The sequence below is a fragment of the Histoplasma capsulatum genome (assembly GCF_000150115.1).
Source record: "Histoplasma capsulatum G186AR genomic scaffold supercont2.2, whole genome shotgun sequence".
Lineage (NCBI taxonomy): Eukaryota > Fungi > Ascomycota > Eurotiomycetes > Onygenales > Ajellomycetaceae > Histoplasma > Histoplasma capsulatum.
The window spans coordinates 1,086,871-1,109,140 of NW_025544802.1; the positions used below are offsets into that span (position 1 = coordinate 1,086,871).

Below are 22,270 nucleotides of genomic sequence, written 5' to 3' on the forward strand. Positions count from 1 at the left end.
TTGTCAACTTTTTTCATTTTAAGTAGTCATGATGGGGCATCTGGTTATGGCTGAATCCTTTGTCATCCGGGCCATAAGGATTCAAATTCCCAGACTCTTTGAGTGGGATCACTTCTCTTTCGAAAGGAGCAAAAAAAAGAACTAATAGATGATGCGTGTCTTTCTACGTGGTCAGTTCTCGCTGCTTCCAGGACAGACACGGGTTGTTAGGCGTACAAGCATACAAAAAAGCAGGTGCTTCCTATTCCCGCCTACCCCTACTTAATTGCCAACATCTCACCCTAACGCACAATCAAACTACTACATCTCTATCATTATCCCAAGTCGACGATATATCTTCAAAATAGCCTTGGGGGAAAAGGACAGCGGGAACACATCACCCATACAACAGGCTAATCCGGTTACAAAACAGAGAAACTCAGCCATCCAGATTCTCCCCCAAATGCATCCCTCAGAGCCAGACGATGACTACGATCCTTACAAATATCCTGAATTCTATGTAAGTCACCCTTCGATCACTGAGCCTTCAACCCTTACAGACAGGAGGGTGAGGAGGGCGTATTGCACATACAAATATGCTCACTCCTTTCCCCTTAGCTCCCCACCATAACCCCAGCCCCTGACCTCATCAACCTGCCTGACCCTCTAATTCCGGAATTCCGCCACAAGGACCGGGAATACAAACTCCTCAGCCACCTTTGGCATGTTCAGTTGGGCCAAAATCAAGTACGGCATCACTGGAACATACAAGCTCTTCATGATTTCTGGCGCAAGTGTGGTCCACCTACATTTGATGGTAGACATTATGGCTGGTCACCGACCTGGATTATTGATGCACTTGATTCACTGAAGATAGACCTGGAGAGGTTGCAGCGGACGGCGAAAAGGGTCATGTTGAAAAGGGCCCGGATGCGAGTGCAGGCAAGGCAGGTTCTAGAGAGTGTGGGCATACAGGTGGAAGATGAAGCACAGGTGAGTGAGGAGGAAGTGAAACTGGCTGTAGAGCTGGCGAGGGAAGAGGTAGGGGATGGGGATTGCGCGGGAGATGAGGAGGTGATGATCAAGAAACTTTTGAAGGATAGTGATACGAACAGGGAAAGAAACGAGGCGAGAAGGGCAAGATTGGGCGCGTTAAAGGAGCGTGGAAAACGGACGATGGCAAACCGGTCAAAGGCAAGACTTGGCTGTCCCGAGAGCGATGCTGGCGATGCTGGCGATGAGTCTCCTACACATAAGCCACCGCGGGCACGAACACAACCCGTCACGCGTCCTTACCATCCTGACGCCGATGCTTCGGAGACGACCAAAAAGGCCGACAGCCTGTCACATTTTCGGCAGGAATCTGAGCCGAAAGGGCACAAGGAACAGAAGAGCTTGACTGTCGACTTTCATTCCCATTTGATACATAACCCTCTTACGAGTTCCTTGCCCAAAGGCGAAACGGCTGATTCTGCACTCTCGATGGACATGGAGATTCGGGTATCCGAATATGAGGTTGATTCTGGATCGGACTCGGAACTGGAAAACTGGAGAGGCGACAGACGAGGTTGAGGCGATTTTGCAGAGCCATCCTCTTTTGACAATGGGGAGTTAGTGTATCCTAGTGAGGGCTGTTTTAAGTTTTAAACTTGCTTCCCTTTCATCGAAAAAGAAAGAGCGAGGCTAGTGGAGAAGTTGTGTTATTGGAACCCTTTATGATTATCTTCTTTCCACTTCATTTCTTCGACTTTCACTAGTTGATGGAACTAATTCCACTTGTACCCTTTTCGAACATGCGCGCCATTACTGTTTTGTTCCTGACTCAGAGCAATAGAATGCCTTTGCAAATTTCACTTTAAACAACATACTGCAAGAATGTGATGGTAAATCATAGTCTAAACGCTCACTTCATACATGTGACGTCACCGCATATACATCATTCCATCGGCAACAAAGGTAAACATCACACCCCATTCCTCAACCTTTCTTCACCGCTGCGATTCGTCGCCCTCATCCGTATAAACATTTCCATCGGTTCATACCCTCCAGCATCGCCACCACCACCAACACCTACCAGCCCGTCCTCCCCCCTCACAACTGTAACCTTTTTCCACTCATTCAGAATCGCCTCAATCTCCACCCTCTCATCCTCCACAATAGCATCCATCTTAATATCATTCCGATCGTATCCAAACGGATCTTCCAACTGCGATCCAATCCCCTCAATACCGTACAGCGTGAAAGTAACCAGCGAGACAATGGGCACAGCCCACCAGCCCATCTCATCAACCATGGCAAACGGCAGCACGGCGCCGAAGAGCGCCAACACCTGTTTCTGATGGATGAGGTGCGCAATGGGGATCGGCGTGAGCTTGATGGTCTCCATGCGCCCGTACGCGTCAGTCAGCGCGTTAAGCTGGGTTTGCAGGTTGCTGGCGCCCGGCGCCGTGAACCAGCCACGCTCCTGGCCGCGCTTTATGAAGCCGTCGACGAAGAAAGTTAGCTGGAGAGGCAGGCCCAGGCCTTCGTGCTCGTACGCCTGCAGACCTGCGGGCAACAGGCTATCGTATTCTGGGTTCACCACTTGCTCGCTATCCAAGTCGTCATCGTCGTTGTCGTCGTCGCCGCCGTCGCCATGAATACCTGCACCGTTGACATTTATATTGCCATTCCTGTCCGGGTGGCGTAGGATCGTAGTATTCTCCACCCCATTGCTGAGACTAGTACGCCCACCGCCACCATCAATGCCATCAGCAGCGTTCCGATTCAGCGTCCAGGCCGCGCCCCATTCGGCACGCAGATAATTCTTCACGGCGTAAGGGATCGCCATGAGGACACGTATGGTGCGCTCCACATCGTTTTTCTCAGCGAGGGTGAGAGGCCCCGATGTTCTGTTATAGGCGTGCGTGAGAATCGTGCGGGTCAGGTTGCGCACGGAAGTGTTGATGACGGATAGGTTATTGCGACCATCCCAGAAGCGGTTGTAGGAGGTTTGGTTGCGGAAGACAAGGATGAGGCCAACGACTATGGAGAGGGAGGGAATCTGTTTTTGGGGGGGGGGGATTGGGTTTATTTCCCCGCTTCTATTAGTGTTGTCTCGTTTTATAAAAAGGAGGTTTGTGGGTAGAGTTAAACGTACGATTGTTGGAGGCAGGCCCAGGCTATCGTAAACGTTTCTATCCAGATAGACGACTAGAGCGGTGAAGAGGCCGTGCAGGATGACGGGAATGAGGATTTTAGTATGTATAGCGCCTTTTATAAAGCGGAGGACGAGGGGCCATCTGTTTTTTTAAAAAACCAGTTTGACTATCAGTTTTTGAAACTCGCAATCAAAATCTTGGGAAAAAATGTGTTCGACTTCTTGCAATTGGAGATGTTTTTTTTTGGCTTTGTTTTGTTTTGCTTATTTTTTATATAACATCATATTTTGGGGTGTATAATTAGGACTCAAATCCCTTCAAGTACATGGCTTGTGTACCATTCATACAATAACGTATCGCAGACATACTGAGCTCAATACCATACATACCTCCGTGGCTTTGAACGACGCGACTTGCGAAACGGAAACGTTTGTCTTCGCTGGTGGTGCCGTACGCTCACAACACTTCCATTTTTCAACCGGCTCTGTGGCGATGACGGCTCACTGAAACGCATAGCCGAGATGGATGTGGACTTGGAGAGGATCGCGGCCTTCTTATTCCCGCTTCCTTTATGCTGCGTTGTTGTTGAAGATTTCAGGAGGTTGGGTTTAGAGTTGCGGATAAAATATTTAAGCTTAACCTGGACCTAGGGTGGGTTAGGCCTTATCGGCTTATCGGCGCTTGGCTGGTGTGTCGCTTCCAAGTCCTTTCACGAATAGTGACGAGTGTATGAATGGAAGGAATAAATGAGGATACGAAAAGAGAAGAAAAATTGAGAAAAAAGAAATCAGCAGTAAAAAAATGAGGTTTACATTTCAGCAAACAGCGCCGCTGTTTGAGAATCGGCGAGGTCCCCCAAACCCTGACCGCCAACGTGGAAACAATGGCGCGGGGGAACGGGAGAGAAAGCAAGATGGGCGAATGGGATCCTGCAAACTAAAATATGCATGCACATGCTGCGTAGAGCATGAGGGATGGATTTGATACAGGAAGCAAAAGCGGGGAAGGTTCGAATGGCGTGTCTCGTCTTCCATCGCCTGGCAAATACTAACGAGTAGCTAGCTGGTTGCTAATGGGATGCGGGGAGTCGCAGGGATTGGCGGTTGATAGCAGTCGTCATGATATCGACGCGTAAGAAGTCGCAAGATTACCTCTCGATCCAATAAAAAAAGGACACCTCCGTAGGAAGAAGGAGAATGGGGAGCGAAACGAAGTTTGATTTAGCAACTGCAATATGTTTCCTTTGCGTGTTTGATATTTTGGGTTCGAACACCAACCAGCAAATCCACCTTCATCTAACCACTAGATATTTACATGGCACCGAATTTGCCTCTCCGCCTGCTCTGCTCACACTCGCTTAAACGCACGCTCTGATTAACATGGATGATAGAGAGATAACAGAAAAAAAAGCGGGGATTGACAAGTCAACTTAAGTAAAAGAGAGCAGCGAAATAAATTAAAAGCGGAAATAAATGATCATGATGCAAAACAAACACAAACAAACCTTTCTCCAATACAATCCAAATTCCAATCCCAATTCCAAGGAATCAGTACCCGCGGGGAGGGGGGGGGGAGGATAACTACCGTACAAAAATGTGGAGGTGAAGATGTATATATACATACAGATATTTATATAGAGCTTAAAATAATTTCTATAAATATACTCCTATATATATGTCGTGCTTCTATATTCTCTTCCATACAGATATCTGTCTATACTATTTTTATTTGTTTAGATGTAGAGGTGAGAAAAGAGGAAAACAAAGCAAAGTCGAAACGAGGTTTGCTAGAAGGGAGGAGGATAGAGAGAGCCACATCACATTGCCCGGCCCAGTCAAGCCCCATTGGAGTAGAATATCTGTTTAGTTGCGCGTCGCTATTTGGCTGGCTGGGTTTTTGGATTGAGAGGAAGGAGCACCATGTAACCGAAGCAGATAAATGCTATTTGGAGATGACGAATGGAAAATGCTGTGAATGCAATCAATCAATTCGTAAAAGTTGATGCAGTGAGGGTTTTTAAAAAGAGTGGATGGAAAAAGAAAAGATAGCTTAAAAGGAAGGGGGGGAGACAGGAGAAAAAAGTAAGTCAAACTACTTGAACCCAAGTGATTGGCATAAAAGTGACGTAAACGAAGTAAAAGAAAAATTATGATGCAAGTGCAGGAAGAAGCAAAGCATAAAAGGAACGCCATGAGCAAATAGGAAAAAAAAAAAAATAGATAACGGAAAAAACTACAACCGGCCAGCACGACCGTCAAATGCTAAAGGACCAAGATCGTTCCGTGGCGTTAATGGGGTATCTTCGAACATATCATTACCACCTGCACCTGCACCGCCACCGACATTATCACCATGCCGGGGTTGCTGTGATCGACGACCATCGGGAGGCCGCAAGCATTGGGGTATGTCGATGTTGGAACTGCGCATGATCGTCTCGCCGAATCCATGGCCCGCCGCCTCGTTTCTTATTCCATTTGCCATACCTACATCCGGAGTATTAAGGTCCGCATTCGCGGTCGAGCTCGTTCGCCTCGGAACTCCGTTTCCGGCTCGTGGGGTTGCTAAAGGGGTCTCATCAAGGTTCATCATGTCGACTGCAGCGGCTAGGTTGTCATGGTCTTCACTTGTCTGCCTATGATGGTTATGGCCATTCGGTGACGAAGCGGATCTCTCGCCTGTAGATTTGGCGGCGGCGGGGTTTGTGGTTGCGGCGGTTGTGTTGTCGGGAAAATCCTGTGCAGGCTGGTCTTGGGACTTGAGAGGCTCCGGATGTGTCTCGTCCTCAAAGGGGTCGTTCGAATCGTCTACCTCTGCACTGAGATCTGTATATGCACGGCAGTTTGGGCATTGGAACATGGGGTATTCTGGCGTGTGGATGAGGCGATGTATGCACTTGTAATGCCAGACATGAGCACAAGCCGCCATAAAAAGGCATTGATAGGGACGCTGCGAAATCACATTAGTCTGAAGTGACGGCTGCAAGTCCGATACGGGAAGGGGGCCGCACCAAAACTGAACCAAGACATATGGAACATTCCCTGCTACCCGCATAATCTGCCGCGTTCTTGCCCTTCCCCAGGTTATTGATTAGAGCCGCTGTATTTTTGCTGTTGGTATTGCATCTGTCAGTGTAAACTCTTTCCCACTCCGAAAAATACCGGTGTAGGAAACAAAAAAATACAATGGAGAATGAACACAACATACTTAAATTCATTTGCTTGTTGCTGCCACGTCCGATTGCATTCGATTCGCATCCGTACACATCTGAAAATCATCTCCTCGCCGCCCCTGAAATCAATTCCTAGTTGCAGAATATCGCCATCTCTCACGGCATAGAGCCGCGAAGCCATGTTGGGTTGGCTTAGGCGCATGTGGTTCAAGAAAGTTCCCGAGGAGCTCCCCACATCCCGAATATGCCATTGGCCATTAACAAAGGAAAACTCGCAGTGTCTCCTGCTCACGACTTTGGATTTAAAGCCAATTGGGGCATCGGATGGTTCGGTTGGATTGTGGACAGCAATCCCGTCACGCTCGGAATACCGCCCCACTCGAATTACAGAAGACTCGTTCGGCAGGGTTCGTGAAGTGGTTGTGAAAGGTAGCGAGGGTCGTGAGTTCTGATGAGGGTCTTGATATGCATAGAAACGTATGGCGGGCTTTGGGGGGTCGGATTTCAAACAGAGATCTGGAGAGGACCGCAGAGGAGTAGCGCCTGCTCGTCTGCTGGGAGACTCCATATTCCCTAGCGTCGTGTTTCGGGTCGTACCAGTCGAGTGTTCGGGAGTGGTTTCACTGCGATTCCGGGAAGCTGACGGCGATGGCGACGGGTGTTGCGACTGGTCCTGGTTGACTCCGGATACATCCATGCGTACTATGTTCCGATGTCGTGCCATGCCGGATGCTGGTTGCGGGCTCCGATGGCTCCAGGTCGTTAGACGGGATAGAATGTGAAGAAGCAGATGACGAGGGGAGGGCGCGAGTGGTCTGAGCTGGAGAGCTCTCACTCTGCGCTGTAGAGGGTGGGAGATAGTCTTGAAGGGTCAGGCTCGGGACATCTGCTGTAGTAGTGGTAGCAGTGGTAGAAGTAGCTGCAGCAGTCGCAGTCGTCGCCGTCGTCGCCGTCGGAGTAGTTGTAGCAGCACTAGTAGCAGTTGCATCAGCAGCCGCAGTATCTATAGGAGGTGCAGTGTCTGTGGCAGACAAGGCTGGAGGAGAAGCGGAATGCAATGACAGGCCAACAGCCCGCGTCAGGCTGTTTCGATACGAGCGGTGGCCACTACTAGCTGAGTTGCCAGACAGGTGGGAGTGAGTGTACGCCCGGAGGTTGCTCAAGCGGCGCAGACGACTGGGGCGCGAGCACGAGGACGAGGGCTCAGGGGAGGAAACTCTGGCAGCAGTGGCGGGAGAGGACATAGACATGAACTTGCACTCGAGAGTGGGCTGGCGCTAAACGATTCTTGCTGCTGCTGCCGCTGCTGCTGTTTCGGTTGCTGTCGTTGTCGTCTTTGTAGATGTAGCTGTTCCGGTGGGGTAAGGTGGTAACTTCCACGTACTGTACCCTGTACAAAGCGCGGGATAAATCCTCGTGCGAGGCCGACTGTGTCGATGGGTGTTTGATGGATCAACCAAAATCGGTGGCTGGGCACAATTTGGGATTTAGGAAGAAGACAGCACAAAAAGGGAGAGAAGACCAGAGTAAAGACACACAGGAAGCCGGCAGTCAGAAGGTGACAGTCCCGCCGGAGAGCGTGAGGGCGAGGAGGACGAGGCTGGAGGGGAGTGCGATCTCTTTATGAAGAGTTGCGAGTATTTAATTATGATCGATGTCTCTGGATGGAATGGGATTCGGTCTGCAGCCAAGGGACCGGGCGGGCAAAACTTAAATGGATCTCGAGGCAACGCGCTCAATAGCAGCTACAGCAGCGGTGGATTTATATTTACAGCCGTTCGTTTTTATCAATTATTATTGCTGTTTCTCTTTCATTGTCTTCGCGGGCCGTTTGACGTTGAACAGCGTCTATACATCCGGTCTGGTTGGCGATGTGATCGTCTGCAAGGTATTATTTTCATAGTATCGAATAATTACCGGCGGCTGCAGCTGCCTCTGGTCCGTACAATGGATAGACAGATCAAGGGCATGGAAAAAGGACTGCGCCGTTCTTTGACCTCGATGGCTAAATTCTTTTACCTTGTTGGATAGATACATTGATGATCGTTGAGCGAGAATATAAAGGCCTTCTTCCTCCCTGGAACAAAGGGCCCAACCAACCAAGCAACGATGCGCACCGCTGGGAACGTTCCGCGCTTCCAGTGATTGATTGAACCAGTCAAGTTAACCGAAAAGCCTGTGCGGAAAAAAAAAAAAAAACAAGCAGAGATACACCCTGATTCCCGGTTATTCATTCTCATTCCTGTCTGGCCCCCGCCAGTGGGCCGAGAATTGGCAGCAAAAATATACAGTGCATCGCCTGAGAGAAGAGAAATGCATGCAGTTGCCAACCCGCTGCAGAGCTGCTAAACAAACCGGCCGCTACTAGCCTGCCAGCTGCCCGCGACGGGCCTGTCTCCGCCTGTCGCTGGCTCTCCCTGGGCTGTCAATGCTGTCATCCGGGTATCAAGTCCATCAACTGACCGGTACAACTGTGCACATCCTGGATCCGTCACTCTTAGCCTGAGACATCCCCGGCCAATGGATGGAACACTGATTCCAACTTTGTTCATATTGCGGAGGGATTGCGCGGAGAGTCAGTATCGCTGGTATCGGGGAGAATCATTCCACCTTTTTGTTCTCTTTTTTGCAAGCATGGTTCACGTCGCATTCTTGAGAACTTGAATGTTTGCTGAGCTTGCCAGCGAAATACAACTAGTCAACTAACTAGTGAACTAACTTTAGCTTTAACAATAGAAAGCACTCGTAGTGGATTTGTAGAGGTCAGCAGCCAGAGCGATCTGAGGATTGGATAAGAATTGACAAGTCAATTCTCATAAAAAGATAAGAGACTCATCTCATGAACAACACCTTAACCATCTTTTATCAAATATCTGCCTCGTGGGCGATTCTTGGCGCTTTTTGTCACATTCGAGGGTATACTTTAGCATGTTTCTCTTTTATCAAGTTTATAACAACGCTGTCACTCTACCCTGATTCATTTAGGCTTGCTTCTTCGCCAATATTGAAACCTCGCAATGGAGCTTATAGACGTTCATGTGGCTGAGATCATCTGCGTCTAGCAAACAGGGACTCTTGCTGTTGTATTCTTGGTGGTCATCAGAGGAAAGGACTGCATTGTGAAGGTGGTTGGTCGGTGGCTTGAACCTCCTGTAGATGTATTCTCTGACACTTTCTACAGCACCATGATCAAGGCCCCAAACAGCCGTTGGGACCCAAAGCACCGTGAAACAAATATCTTCATCTGTGAATCCGCCTCTTACCGACGCTTGACGCAAGCCAAAATCTGTGCCCAGCGTATAACTCATCAGCTCTATGGAATAAATGAAAATATTGATCCCAGAGAATGTCTGCCCCACCTTAAGGCAGTTTGTCAACGACGAATACCCACCCACAGCCATTCTCTTGCAATACATTCCTAACATGAAGGAGCTAAAATGGACTGAGTATAATGAAAGAAGGATGCGAAATTTTGTTGGTGGACTGGTTGCGATCCATGACGCGCTAGTCTTTCATGAGGACCTTCATCCTAGGGATATGATGGTTGTGGACGGGAATCCAGAAAGGGTAATCTGGCTAGATTTTGACAGGGCGCGGACGTTTAATGGACATCTTTCAGAGAGGCAGAAGGAATTGATTGCATTTGATAAAGAGCCTCGTGGCCGAGATGGCTGATTTCATGGTTTGTTTCCTTCCCTTCCTGCACAGTTATGCTCACTGTTAACTATTTACAGAAACATGATTTTGACAAAGCGCAGTTCGATAGAACACGGCAGTACTATCAGTGACCGAGGAACACGGGGATGACAGAGCTAATGACTTAATTGCGCGGGTTGTTTTATGGATATAAAGGCCAGACTTGGCATCCTTCTGATCAAAACACCGACAGTTTGTATACCAATGCTGCTCTTCTTGCATGACATTTAGCGCCAAGGACCGTGAGCAGCCAAGAAACCCCTTTAAACCCCTTTATACCCCCCACAACTAGGCACGTACACAACAGTCAACGAGCCTCGCTGAATGCTATCCGGAGTCTCACAAAAGGATCAGGACAACAAATGGTGCAAGGCGTTCTGACCACAGTGAAGAAAAAAAAGCCCAGAGGATCCTTAAAGTCGACGTCAAATTCCAATGGATACCCAGCCCCAGCGGGATTTTTGGACAAGACGTGGCAGATGAACTCGCGAAACTATCAGTCCAACCACGACCAATCCCACCATTTCAAGAGACTGGTTTTATCCCAGCCAGAAAGATAGCCGCAGCAAACTGACACAAGAGTGGATGAAGGAATAGACATCGACTAAAAGAGATACCGCCTTCGCAACATCGACTCGACACTGCCTGCCACTCATTCTCGCCACTTGCTAGTATGCATCACTCCTGAGAATCTCAGCACAGATCCGTGATCAATGTGAGTGTGGAACTAGGGAGAAATTTCTACATGTATGTGTAGATAGACTGTCCAAAACTTCGCCAACAATGTTGGAAACAACGCCAAAGAACTAACTGGGAGCAGATCCAATAAACTCTCACCTATTCTTGGAGGCAAACTATCAAACCACGTAGAGGGAGATATAAATTTGAGCGATGACGGGATGAGAAATTATGAACTCGACATACTACGGGTTCATGACAAATGATGGCTCTACGCACCGCGGGAAAGGGCATATTCTCAGCCTTGCTGGTGATTTTCGGGCCGCACGGACATCATATATTTAAATCTGCCTAGTGCAGGAGGCAACCGACTCAGATACCTGTGCCGATGGCCAGGCGGATTGCGAAGTAGCTCTTACTTGCGCTTGGTTATCTCCATAGTTCTTGCGGCATAGTCCATACCGATCGGTAACCCTTTATTATTATTATTATTATTATTATTATTATTATTCCTACACCGCCGGACCTAGAAAAAGTATGCGGCAGCTCAGTATACACAAAGAAGGAGAAAAACTATGCTGCAGACACACCACTGCTGGCCTAAAAGCCCGCCTGTGGTTGCCTTCACCACCACCACCCAACACGCCACAAGCATAATCTGGAGTGCCACCACAGCAAACCACCCTCAGGTCATCCTCTGAGTGTCAGGTTTGTAACCTTTGATTAACTCAAAGTATAAGGCTAAGATTTGAACAGATATTGAACCAGGGAACATTCTTATTGAGATGCATGAAAACAAGCTGATTACCCTGCCTGTCCTACCGTCGGATGTATTCAAACCGTCGGAGTTTTACATGGCTTCTGAGCATCTCCCTATATGAATAGCGATTTTTCAAGCATTGATGTTTAGTTAGCCGATTTTGGTACCGGTAAGCGAGCTCTGCAAGATCTCTATATATGTGCTATTTTAGGTATCCGACAGTGGTAATGCTAGCTGGTTGGTAGGCACCTGACGGAGTTTATCCAGCCTCGATGCCTACGAGCACCCGAGGTTTCACTGGAGGCAAAATGGGATGCGGGTACCGACATATGGAATGCGGGATGTGTTGTGGATATTTAAGAATCCAATCCACTAAACACATTTTAGTTATAACAGGCTCTACTCTATGAGGTTTTCGCAGGAAAGTATCTGTTTGATAGCCGTCCAAGTGCAGCGGGATCTTATGTCCCTGGATATCATTTGTCCCAAATGATTACCAGAGACCTACTCAATAGAGGCCAAGCATCCGGCAAATACTTTGACTCGGAAGGCAATAGCTGCACAATCACTGTTTCAGCAGAATTTACCTGATAAAAATTGTGATAGGTAACCTTAAGGGCATCCCTAGAATGTCCGGATACTCATTGGGTGGGTTCATTGAAAACAAGAGCTTTTACTCCATTCAGGAGAAGGAAGATTTTGTCCAGTTCCTCCAATCTATGCTTGCTCTTGCACCGGAAGAGCGAAAGCCCGCTCATTTGTTGCTTGAGGAGTCGTGGTTAAACAAAGCATATAGCTGAAGCTTGCCTCTCTGAAGCTGTTTCTGTTTTTTGAACCTTCGCTTACCGCATATATGAATCCTCGCGGATCATGTTGGGGTAAATCGAGCTGCACTTGATTAGCTTCTTACCCGCCAGTGTGCGCAATGTGGTGCCTACCTGCGCATAATCGACCATCGGCACTTAGAACTGTCCAAGTTCCCACCTGGGACGTGTCTATCACGCCCACTTGAAGCCTGTTTGATCTCAAAATTGTAGTTGCCTTGCTCTACAATGCCGCATTTTGCCTTGTTTAGCAATTATATTGCATACAAGCTGAAGCCATGGCTTGATGATCCTTGGATTGTCACTTTCAGTCCTTTGCTGCCTAGTCATATCTTTAATTATAGCGAGACTGAAGCTCGTCATTGCGCTTGATAAAGCGTGCTACCAAGTTCTTGGTAATTTTGGTATTAGGATTTTCTCGTATCCTCCCTTGATAAAAAGTTTTGGCCAAATATGCAACAGTAGATTACAGTGGATGAAGGACACCTCCTTCAGCCATTGATAGGATCAAGTCGCCGGCCACCCCATTTCCCGCAGCCTCAGAACGTCTTGTTCGCAGTAATCGGAGGTCTCCCCGATTATATATTCATTTTTGGATAGTTAGATCAAAATTTCAAAGCCACATACCAGTCGGTGTGACATTGTAAATCCATCATTGTCTCTATAGTTCTTTTTGTTAAGCGTAAAAGCCAACAACCAGGACTAAAATTGAAGCATGGATTTCTCCAGGGTGAATAAACAGGCCCACTCACTCCTGTAATGCCCCTTAGAGGGATATCATACGTGTTATACTCTCATTCAAATTTCACGGCAAATCTGTTCATAAATTTGCAGATGGCTGTAGTTTTGCCTTTCTGTCCACACACTCTTTCTGCAGGATCAATCAAAGTTAGCTTCCGATGGATATAAAGTGTTTGTTGCTGCGAGGGGGAGGCATCAGATCATCTGCTGAGCGCAAGCACTTCTCAGCCAATTTCTGGTAAATTCTGAGGGGTTATTCCTGGGTATTTTGAATTTGCTGCATTTTCTTCTGGCCATGGCTTCAACACATGTAACTGTCAGTTATTGTAAAATACTAATAATAATAACCATTAGTCACTGACTAGAGAATGCCGAGAAATTCTTAAATAGGTGTTATACTCTCTGATCAGATACATATTTATATAATTGAGTAATAAGAATCATAAGAATCATAATCATAAAGAGAGTTTCTATCGATAATGCGCATTAGAGGCACATATCTTGGGAATATCTTTCTAAGAGGACGAAAATGGAGGAATAATAATAACATTTACAAGGACACATTAGGTGGGTGGGTATATCAATAATTATATACAGAGAAAAAAAGGACACAGAAAACTCCCAAGCGCTGAGAGATCCGGATAAACATCCTGACACGTCCAAGCCTCGGGTCAAAAGAAGCATACGCATTAGGCCGTCACAAAATCGTGGTTGACAGTGCTATAGACATGTCTCCCCATAGTTTAAGACGAGTATAATACTGACACGCCGACACTCTTCCATCCATACGAGCTTAATCCGCCAGCAGCGCCGACGCCGCCCACAGCAGATGAGGACGCATATGACAGCGACGAGCGCGGCGTTGGCCCCAGCGCAACACCAGCACTCACAAGCAGTTCTTTAACCCGGCCCTCCCAGAGCGCACGGATATTCCAAGACTGGTCAACCCGGACCTTAATTACCGAATCGGATGCGTGGGGGCTCCGTTGGTGATAGTAATTGTCATACCGGGGAGGGGGGAGATCATCACACTCGCGATTCCGGGAGGGTGCAGTGTCGGGCAAGCCCATTTTGCGTCTCGCCCAGGTCAAATCATCAACGCCAAACAGAGCGGAATCTCTCTGTGATTTGTCGTCGTGGAGTCTATTGTTGCTGCTGCGTCGCCATAATTCGCAGCCGGCTACCATCTCACTCTCCCAGCTGTAAACGTTGAAGCCGAAACGGGAACTGAAGGAGACGTTTGGGGAGGCGAGGAGTGAATATGTGGTTGACATGGAACCGGTTAGGGGTGTTAGTGTCAATGTCAGGGTGTAAGGAAAGGTGAAATGTGGACTTTCGGTTGCGGCAGGTAAAGTTGTGAATCGCAGGCCGGTGGATAGACCTACGACAGACGAAACAGGAGAGTAATACGCCTCTGCACCCGCTGAAAGGAGAGAGAGTAGGGACCGGCGTGAGTCCCGTGCGAGATCTCCCTGTTGATTTTGCTTCCTGGGATCGGGTCCGAAATTCCAGAGTCCCTTGAACCCAAATAATGCATTGTCCGTACTAAACAGAAATTCCGAGCTGTATTTTCCGGTGTCGTGGAGTATCTGTGTTACCAACGCCGCTTGAGGTGCGGACTTTGGCGTGGACGCGCGGCTCGAACAAAATGCAAGAGAGAGTTGGGTGGTAGGAGATAAACGACGGAGAAATAACCCTGTGAGCGTAGTTGGAGGCGGGAGATGTAATGTCGCATGTAATAACGTGGGTTTTTTCTTTAGGATCCCCTGGGTTTCGCCGATTGCAAGATCCCCATCTCGGCCGTCTACTGTGGGGAGCTCGGGGGGAAGAGAAGGAGCGCTGATTTGCCGATACCCTGGAACAAGTTTACGGAGAGGAATCAAAGTACTCCGACTAGGGGTATCACGAAGCGGAACTGTTGTGAATAGATAGGATATAGAGCCATCGATCAAGCCAACCGTACCGAGGGTATATGTCGTTGCAAAGTGGGGGGTTGAAAGGGATGACAGATTAACTTTCAGCCGTTCCGGCGTGGAGAAATCGAGGAGGGCTGTGAAAATGATATAAGCGAACTGCACGTTCTGTACATCATGCTACACAGAAAAATTGCAGCAGAAATCTTTGCGACAACATACCATTCGCCGTCGTCGTCAACTGTGAGTAGGAATTGTCGCGGTTCCATTTCGAGGCATCAGAGAAGGCAAGCTGGATGTAGTCCAGAAAGCCAAGCATTTCGGGAATAAAGAGACTGTTACCAGCGATCTCTGTGGGTCATTCGTCCGGGCTGGGGCCGCCATGTATATATGTATATAAGCAACGGCAAATATACAGAGTGCCTATTGCATCTCTTTATCCGTCTTGTTCACAATCGCCTCCGTCGACTCTGTTGGTTATCAGTTGGATATCGTTCGATCTCAGCGCCAAAAGACGTTCAACGTCAGAAATATGCTTATCTAATCCTAGCTGTTTTCCCATCCTGGACTAGCGTGATCCCGCCCGTATCAACATTGTTCCATCCCCGCCGCATTTAATTTTTGATATCAGCAGAAAATAGGAAATTCTGCAAAATCAATCGGAGACGAGCAGGAAGTTAATGAAAAGTCGGAGAGGAAAATAATATATATTGTTCATATTTCCTTTCATGAACTCGATCTCTCACACTCCAAAGCGCGCCATTTCCACAGACACAGACACACACACACACACGCACATTATTGCCCAAGATGCCTGTCTCCAAGAGGGCGCGGGTGGTCCATGAGTCCAAAGTCACCAAAAAGTCCCACAAGGAACAGACCAGACGGCTGTTCGCTAATATTCAAACGGCTGTCACTCAATATGACCATTTATTTTTGTTCTCAGTGGATAATATGAGAAATACATATTTAAAGGATGTCCGCAGCGAGTTTGCTGATTCCCGGTATGTATATCTTTCCTCCCACCCCAAAGGATTATTTTCATTACTATAACCTTGTCCCCTCTTTGTCAAAAATATAATACACGCATGTGGGAGAAGCCTTCTAACAGGCCACCAGCCTCTTCTTCGGAAAAACAAAAGTAATGGCCGTTGCCCTCGGTAACACCCCGGAGACAGCCTGTGCCCCAAATCTCGAAAAATTAGCCCCTTACCTGACCGGCGCCGTCGGCCTCCTCTTCACTTCCCGATCCCCACAATCCGTCCTCGATTTCTTCGACTCATTCCACCCCACCGACTTCGCGCGCGCGGGAGCCGTCGCTCCCCGCTCCTTCACAATCCCCAGCGGCATCGTGTATTCGCAGGCCGGCGAGGTGTCCAGCAGCCTGGACGCGCCGCTCAGCCACACTATTGAGCCGACGTTGAGGAAGCTCGGTGTGCCAACGCGACTGATCGGGGGCAAAGTTGTGTTGGAGATGGATGGGGACGGGTACCAGGTGTGTAAAGCTGGTGAGACCTTGGATTCAAGGCAGACGACGCTGTTGAAGATTTTTGGGGTTGCGGTTGCGGAGTTTAGAGTTGAAATGAAAGCACAGTGGAACAGGGAGGATGGGTCTATTGTCATTTTGGACAGGAAGGATCACGACATGGAGGGTTGACCTTTTACGGGTTGGTTGGTTTGTTTGCGGATAGAGGATTTGTTTCATTGATGAAATGAATGGAAAGATAGAACGGGCTATCTTGCCATGGCATGATTATGGAGTTGGAGTAAAGGCATTTTTTTCTTTTTTCATTCATTCATTCATTCATTTTTTATTTAACTCTGCAATCTTTTCATTTGATCTGCTGTCTTCATGGGATTCCTTACTTTTGCAAATTCCACTTTGGGGCTTAATGAAGTGCGAAAATTATAGAATCGAAAAAATTCCCTATATCAAATAAACGATGATCGCTACTCTCTCCCTCTACTAAGTTCCAAATTACCTATCATGAGATATGCTCAATGTGAGTAAAAGTCAACGCAAAGTAGAATAATCATAGATATCAAGACAGACAAAAGAATATAAAAGCAACCATGAGCAAACAGAGCTATTCGCACATCATGCGAAAGCTTAATGCGAGGAATATTTGGACTGGCCAAATAGCCTTACCCGATCTTACCTCAGCCTTCCTTCAGATGCACTTATTCTTGCTCTTTTCCCCCTTCTTTCTCTTTTTCTTCCACAATCGTTCCAGCCGCCCTAAAATACATACTTACCCACCGATACAACCAAGGGCGAAACGAACAAGGACATAGTGACAGCGGAAATTTCGGAGCCCCTCAGGTACTAGGAAGAATGGAGAAAATAAGGAAATTATACAAAGCCATCCAAATCGACGGGACCGGTGTGACCTAAGGGTAAGTCACGCTCGAAGCATGGCTACAGATCGATTGTTGGCGAAAGAAAAATTATGAAAAGTGTTGCTGCGTGCGGGGACGGTAATTGGCATGGTTGTTATGCCGGCGAGAAGAAGAATTTATAACAATACCAGACCAACGGATAATAACTGTTCACGAATACCTCGACCTTACCCTGGAAGGACGAAATGGGTCAAAGAGAAAATCGAGGAACTGAAGATACCCACCAACAAACCGTTGTTGTAAAATGAGAATATAGGGTGTTCAGTATCTCCTTTTGCTGCGGGGGTCATCGTATTCGTCGCCTTCATGATATCGTTTTCGAGAATACTCATCATCCCGTCGTCCATACCTATCTCTGTCTCTATCACGATCACGGTCTCTGTCTCGGTAATCGCGATCCCTATCCCGTTCCCCTCCCCTACCACGATCTCCACCACGGTCCCTGTCCCGGTCCCTTTCCCGATCACGGTCACGGTCGCGGTCCCCAAATCCATCACGAGGTCTTACCGGCTCACGATTGCTTCCCGTTATTCCACGAGACTCCCGTTCATGCCTGCTACCTCCGCGATGTCCTGCTCTATCATCGAAGGCGTTGCCTCGTTTAGCATCACCATACCCACCCATACTATCGTGCCCATTCGCACCGCCTCCATAACCTCCACTACGTCCCCCGCCTGGGCCTGAAGGCGCATTCGGTGGTGGCTGACCACCCACTCCATTAGAGGCGCCAAATCCGCTGCGACCGCCGGGGCCGCCTTGGTATCCAATACCACCTCGTCCACCGAATCCACGGTCACCACCACGGAACCCACCACGGAATCCACCTCTCCCACCAAAGCCACCACCGCGGAATCCACCGGGTCCGGATGGAGCGAAACCCCCAGGCCCCATCGGACGCGCTGGCATGGATTTCGTATATCCTCTCCCGCCGAGACCGCCGCCAAACCGACGAGGTTTCCAACCTTTCACTGTACGACCTCGCTCAACATCGACCAACACGCGACGGTCTTTGATACGGATACCGTCTGTCTCTTTGTAGGCCGCTACACGTACCGATTAAATTTCCGGTAGCATTAGTTATGGATCTCATTACCTTCGACATCACTCTACAAGGGATTATTGAGGGGTCATCGAAGGAGAAAGAACCAAAGAAACCACTAGGAAAGTTGATGGATAGGGAAGAGGGAAGGGGAGGGGGAGGGGGAGCGTGTTTTGCAGCGCTGGGGATTCTGTACCCTTCATGTCTTGCTCACGCTCATAAACGATAAAAGCATAGCCTCTATGTGGCTTTTTAGCGTTCTTCTTTGGATTGTGAGTATCTACAACAATGCGAATCTGGTAGATATGTATATACAAGTGTCAGCTCTTACTCTCCCTTTTTATTCCAAGTAGCACTATAAGTTATGGAATGAGTACAAACCCGTTCAATCGGTCCAAAACGCCCAAACTCCCGTTCCAGATCAGCTTCTGTAACATCGTAGCTAAGACGTGACACGAATAGCGTCTTAAAAGCATCGCCCCGGACTTGGGGGTCATTATTAGGATTATCTGTCAGGTGTGAAAATATAAAGCGCGTTAGCAAGACGTGATTGGTAGCTGGTATCGAAAGAGATTTCAGCCTTAAGGATTCGGGAAACATACATTCTTTAAGACCCTCAGTAAGATGTCTTTCTATATTTAATTTTTTCTCCTCTTTCAGCCTCGCCTTGCGCTGAAGCCAGCTCTCAGTGGCATTGTAAGGGACTTCTTCATCATATTTACGTAGCTCATCGAGGAACTGGGCCACTCCACCGATATTGCTTGGTTTGATGTCATCTGGGGCGCGGTCCGAAGGTGGGATATAACGTAGGGGAGGACGAGGCGCGAAGAGCGCGAGGAGGTTTGGTGGAAGCTTGTCCGTCATGGCTCATGGACTCGAGGCGCTCTCTCTTCAGATATTAGGACGACTGTATCTTCCCCGCCCCTTATCTGTTAGGGAGATTTGGCACGCCTTAAAGATAGCAACTTAGCAAGTGGGGAGAGATGATGTCAAAATAGACAGATATCGTTTCGTGGTTGCAGTTGGATCCTTTGGGTTTATTTCAGAAAAGGTCTGCTTACTATATCGGGGCTAGTTGGTAAATTTCTATATGACTAAGCCGCACGTCTGGTAACAGCCAATCAGCGCTTATCAGCACCTTTACGCATCAAAACCTCTCTGTTCCCGCGGCTTTGCTTGCATGGTGGAATAGCGAAACAATAACCGCTGAAATGCCTATCCAGGGAATCAGAACAGTCGCCGCTAACCGAGTATGTGTTTTCTTCGCTTTACCTTCCACGGTAAGAGACTAATTGAACTGTGACTGCCCAGAATGGCGTAGGTGCTTTTATCCTCCAGTGCAAGCGGCTCGACTTTCATTATTGCGACTGGGCCGGTAGCTCAAAAGGGATGAAGTGAGTTGCTTCCAAAGCCTCCGGAGAAAGAAAGAAAAGTGAAAAGCGGCACAAAGTCCATTGCGGCAGAACTCCGGTCATTTCCCGTCTCTTGAAAGTTCTAAGCTGACAAACCCCTCTCTTTTCAGTGCATTCCTCAAATATACCCTCCCCTCCTTCGCTGCCGCAAACCCACAGATAGAAATCCGCGTATCTCCCCGGCCAAAGAAGCACCCAGTGATCAAAGGCCACTACATCAACGGCCGTGAAAAAGCAATATGCGTCCGCAATCTTGAGAAAGAACAGATCCTCGCGAAGGCTCTACTACTCAAGGAGGCCAGTGGGGAGAAGCTGAAAAGAGTTAGGAAGCCCGTGTCCAGTTTGAATGAGAGTGTAAGGGGTATTTGGAGTCCCTATCATGGGGATGTCAAGACAATATGATCAGAGACGGATAGGATGGGATTACGAATGGATGCTTGTTTGAGGACGAGCGGCTCCGGTGTTTTTATGGAGGATTCGTGGACCGGTATGGCCAGTCAGCATCCGAACCATTGTGCATGGCTATTTATTTTATCACATTACATTTTATTTCATCGTTTAATATGGGAATATATTTGCTCTGTTATGGATTGGATCGGTGGGCCACAAACACTTTTGGCATCTCTCGAATTTCTTATATGTATGTATAATAGAAGCTTTAAAATAAATGTCAATAGGCTCCTTTTGACGAGGGATTGCATCGTTACTCGTCGTTTATCAGTTTTTTTAACCTGCCTTGTGCAGTCCGTTTCCGGAATTGCAGCAATCAGATGCTCCTGCAACCAAGTAAAAATTCATCAGATCTAACAAAATGATAGGAAGTCATTATTTATCACCGCAGCTAAAGACGTTTGAATTATTTCTTTAAAATCCTAGGTGTGCCCCGCTCCATATAATAAAGCATATATGTACAAGTCGTTATACAATTCCAAAGATACCGTCGCTATGCTTCAATACAAGGAAACCGAAGAGGAAAAATAAATGCCAAAAAGGGAATAAAATGGGGGAAAATAGAGAGGGAGGGCTAGAGGTAGATTTGAAACATCGCACGAGGTTGGCTAATTGTTTTGCCACAGTCGGCCACCACGCATTTTGCAAATGGTTTTGTTTTTGGTGAGCTGGCACTGTCTGTCCGCTTTCTTGAGCGGGCTCGGTATTTCGTACATTGGCCACAGTAAACCTAAGAATGTTGTTAGTATTATGTTAAGGGCCGTAAACGATAAGCCGCTACAGAAAAACAAAGGAGGAATAAATCGTACATGTCCACATGGCTTAGCCACCCATATCTGTCTCCTCACTGCATCATCACCGGTCCCTAGCTCATGGTCACAGTTTGGACAAACCACAACCTCATTCTCCCCGACAGTCCTTGTAAAACCTGGAGGTGGAGCTGCTGGAGCCACATATGCAGGCGTTCGCCGTGTCTCGCCGGCACCAAATCCAGTAGTCCTGTAATCCAACTCAATGGGGAAATCATCTTCTAATTCGCCCTGAATGGGCTGTTCCCCGATCCAAAACGGAGTAATGTTGGTAGGAAGGTCACGCGCAAGGTTACGGTTCCTGAGGCCCATTTCTTCTCGAATTGTTTCCTGCCGCTGGAGGTATGACGAAGGGGGCCCGCTCCCGCGAATTCTCCTGATCATATCCACAAGGCTCGAGCCTCTTAAGTGGGGAGGCGCGTCTTGATTTCGATGACGAATCCCATTCTGGCGGGTTTCTTCTGCTGGGCGTATTTGAGTGCCTAAGAACTGTACTTCTGGGCTCGAAAAGTGATGGGGCTCGTTTGCAGTTGATGACTCTTCATCCAGATCAACAACATCTGCCATGATGTTTCTTCCGAATCGGGGTGGGCGTGATCTACGGCCTGCTGGTTGTCTTAGAGGCGTTTGAGGGCCTCTGTCTGACAGAATGTTATCCGGCTCATCTGTCAAATCAATGACATTTTCCTGATGCGGAGGGGGCGGAGGGGAGGAGGTTGGTGCTGATGCGGATGCCATAATCGGTCTTCTGAAATCGTAGCCGTCGCCTGGGAATCTCATCTGTGGGAGGGGTGGCAGTGTTGGTCGATGAGTAGAGAAAGAACGGGTCCCATGATTCGAACCAGATGGCTCTGCATAATCCCATGGGGATGTACTTCTACTATGAGAATGTGACTCTATCATCTCATGGTGAGGTCTCTAGAATAGATTACAAAAGAGAAAGATTAGCGGGCGATGAAATATCGCAGCAGTTGTGGTTAAAGATGGCAGTCGCGGCAACCCAGGGTGGCGGAAGTGACGAGGAGAGGAAGATGCTTACTTTTCTCGCCTGTCGGACAGCCAAAAGCTGAATATTCGGGTCTCCATTCATGATAAATATCAGACTAGAAGGGGAGGAGTAAAGGGAGTGGTTGGTCGTGAGGTGGTTGCATGGGCGAGGGGTTGAGAGAAGTGTTGTCAAGGTCATATGTGGTGGTTAGTGTCGAGCGGGTCGTCCAACCAGTGGCAATCAACAGACTGCAGTAAAATCACCACAATGGA

At 48.0% G+C, this 22,270-nt stretch overlaps 10 protein-coding genes across 10 annotated transcripts; 4 read left to right on the forward strand and 6 right to left on the reverse strand.

The window, feature by feature from the left end:
• Positions 1–148: 148 nt before the first annotated feature.
• HCBG_01583 (uncharacterized protein) lies at positions 149–1,551 on the forward strand (the record flags this gene model as incomplete). Its single annotated transcript, XM_045428632.1, has 3 exons — positions 149–170; positions 423–499; positions 598–1,551. 3 exons carry the CDS (start codon positions 149–151, stop codon positions 1,549–1,551), a joined length of 1,053 nt encoding a protein of 350 aa, XP_045290418.1.
• A 391-nt stretch (positions 1,552–1,942) lies between these two features.
• On the reverse strand, positions 1,943–3,633 carry HCBG_01584 (uncharacterized protein; the record flags this gene model as incomplete). Its single annotated transcript, XM_045428633.1, has 3 exons — positions 1,943–3,022; positions 3,119–3,260; positions 3,509–3,633. The coding sequence occupies 3 exons, from the start codon at positions 3,631–3,633 to the stop codon at positions 1,943–1,945; spliced, it is 1,347 nt and encodes a 448-aa protein (XP_045290419.1).
• Positions 3,634–4,909: 1,276 nt separating this feature from the next.
• On the reverse strand, positions 4,910–7,538 carry HCBG_01585 (FHA domain-containing protein; the record flags this gene model as incomplete). Its single annotated transcript, XM_045428634.1, has 4 exons — positions 4,910–6,065; positions 6,127–6,226; positions 6,324–7,020; positions 7,124–7,538. 4 exons carry the CDS (start codon positions 7,536–7,538, stop codon positions 5,352–5,354), a joined length of 1,926 nt encoding a protein of 641 aa, XP_045290420.1.
• A 1,935-nt stretch (positions 7,539–9,473) lies between these two features.
• HCBG_01586 (uncharacterized protein) lies at positions 9,474–9,963 on the forward strand (the record flags this gene model as incomplete). The annotated part of the gene is made up of 2 exons (XM_045428635.1): positions 9,474–9,585; positions 9,632–9,963. 2 exons carry the CDS (start codon positions 9,474–9,476, stop codon positions 9,961–9,963), a joined length of 444 nt encoding a protein of 147 aa, XP_045290421.1.
• A 1,815-nt stretch (positions 9,964–11,778) lies between these two features.
• Positions 11,779–12,888, reverse strand: HCBG_01587 (uncharacterized protein; the record flags this gene model as incomplete). Its single annotated transcript, XM_045428636.1, has 5 exons — positions 11,779–11,794; positions 11,931–11,979; positions 12,361–12,469; positions 12,514–12,627; positions 12,874–12,888. The coding sequence occupies 5 exons, from the start codon at positions 12,886–12,888 to the stop codon at positions 11,779–11,781; spliced, it is 303 nt and encodes a 100-aa protein (XP_045290422.1).
• A 533-nt stretch (positions 12,889–13,421) lies between these two features.
• Positions 13,422–15,219, reverse strand: HCBG_01588 (uncharacterized protein; the record flags this gene model as incomplete). The annotated part of the gene is made up of 2 exons (XM_045428637.1): positions 13,422–15,037; positions 15,123–15,219. 2 exons carry the CDS (start codon positions 15,217–15,219, stop codon positions 13,731–13,733), a joined length of 1,404 nt encoding a protein of 467 aa, XP_045290423.1.
• A 491-nt stretch (positions 15,220–15,710) lies between these two features.
• Positions 15,711–16,557, forward strand: HCBG_01589 (mRNA turnover protein; the record flags this gene model as incomplete). The annotated part of the gene is made up of 2 exons (XM_045428638.1): positions 15,711–15,904; positions 16,020–16,557. The coding sequence occupies 2 exons, from the start codon at positions 15,711–15,713 to the stop codon at positions 16,555–16,557; spliced, it is 732 nt and encodes a 243-aa protein (XP_045290424.1).
• On the reverse strand, positions 16,219–19,332 carry HCBG_01590 (U1 small nuclear ribonucleoprotein; the record flags this gene model as incomplete). Its single annotated transcript, XM_045428639.1, has 4 exons — positions 16,219–18,343; positions 18,536–18,635; positions 18,721–18,848; positions 18,942–19,332. The coding sequence occupies 4 exons, from the start codon at positions 19,201–19,203 to the stop codon at positions 17,562–17,564; spliced, it is 1,272 nt and encodes a 423-aa protein (XP_045290425.1).
• A 193-nt stretch (positions 19,333–19,525) lies between these two features.
• On the forward strand, positions 19,526–20,228 carry HCBG_01591 (mitochondrial ribosomal protein subunit L51; the record flags this gene model as incomplete). The annotated part of the gene is made up of 3 exons (XM_045428640.1): positions 19,526–19,589; positions 19,651–19,733; positions 19,862–20,228. The coding sequence occupies 3 exons, from the start codon at positions 19,551–19,553 to the stop codon at positions 20,151–20,153; spliced, it is 414 nt and encodes a 137-aa protein (XP_045290426.1).
• Positions 20,229–20,582: 354 nt separating this feature from the next.
• HCBG_01592 (uncharacterized protein) lies at positions 20,583–22,110 on the reverse strand (the record flags this gene model as incomplete). The annotated part of the gene is made up of 3 exons (XM_045428641.1): positions 20,583–20,931; positions 21,011–21,928; positions 22,050–22,110. The coding sequence occupies 3 exons, from the start codon at positions 22,098–22,100 to the stop codon at positions 20,776–20,778; spliced, it is 1,125 nt and encodes a 374-aa protein (XP_045290427.1).
• Positions 22,111–22,270: the final 160 nt, after the last annotated feature.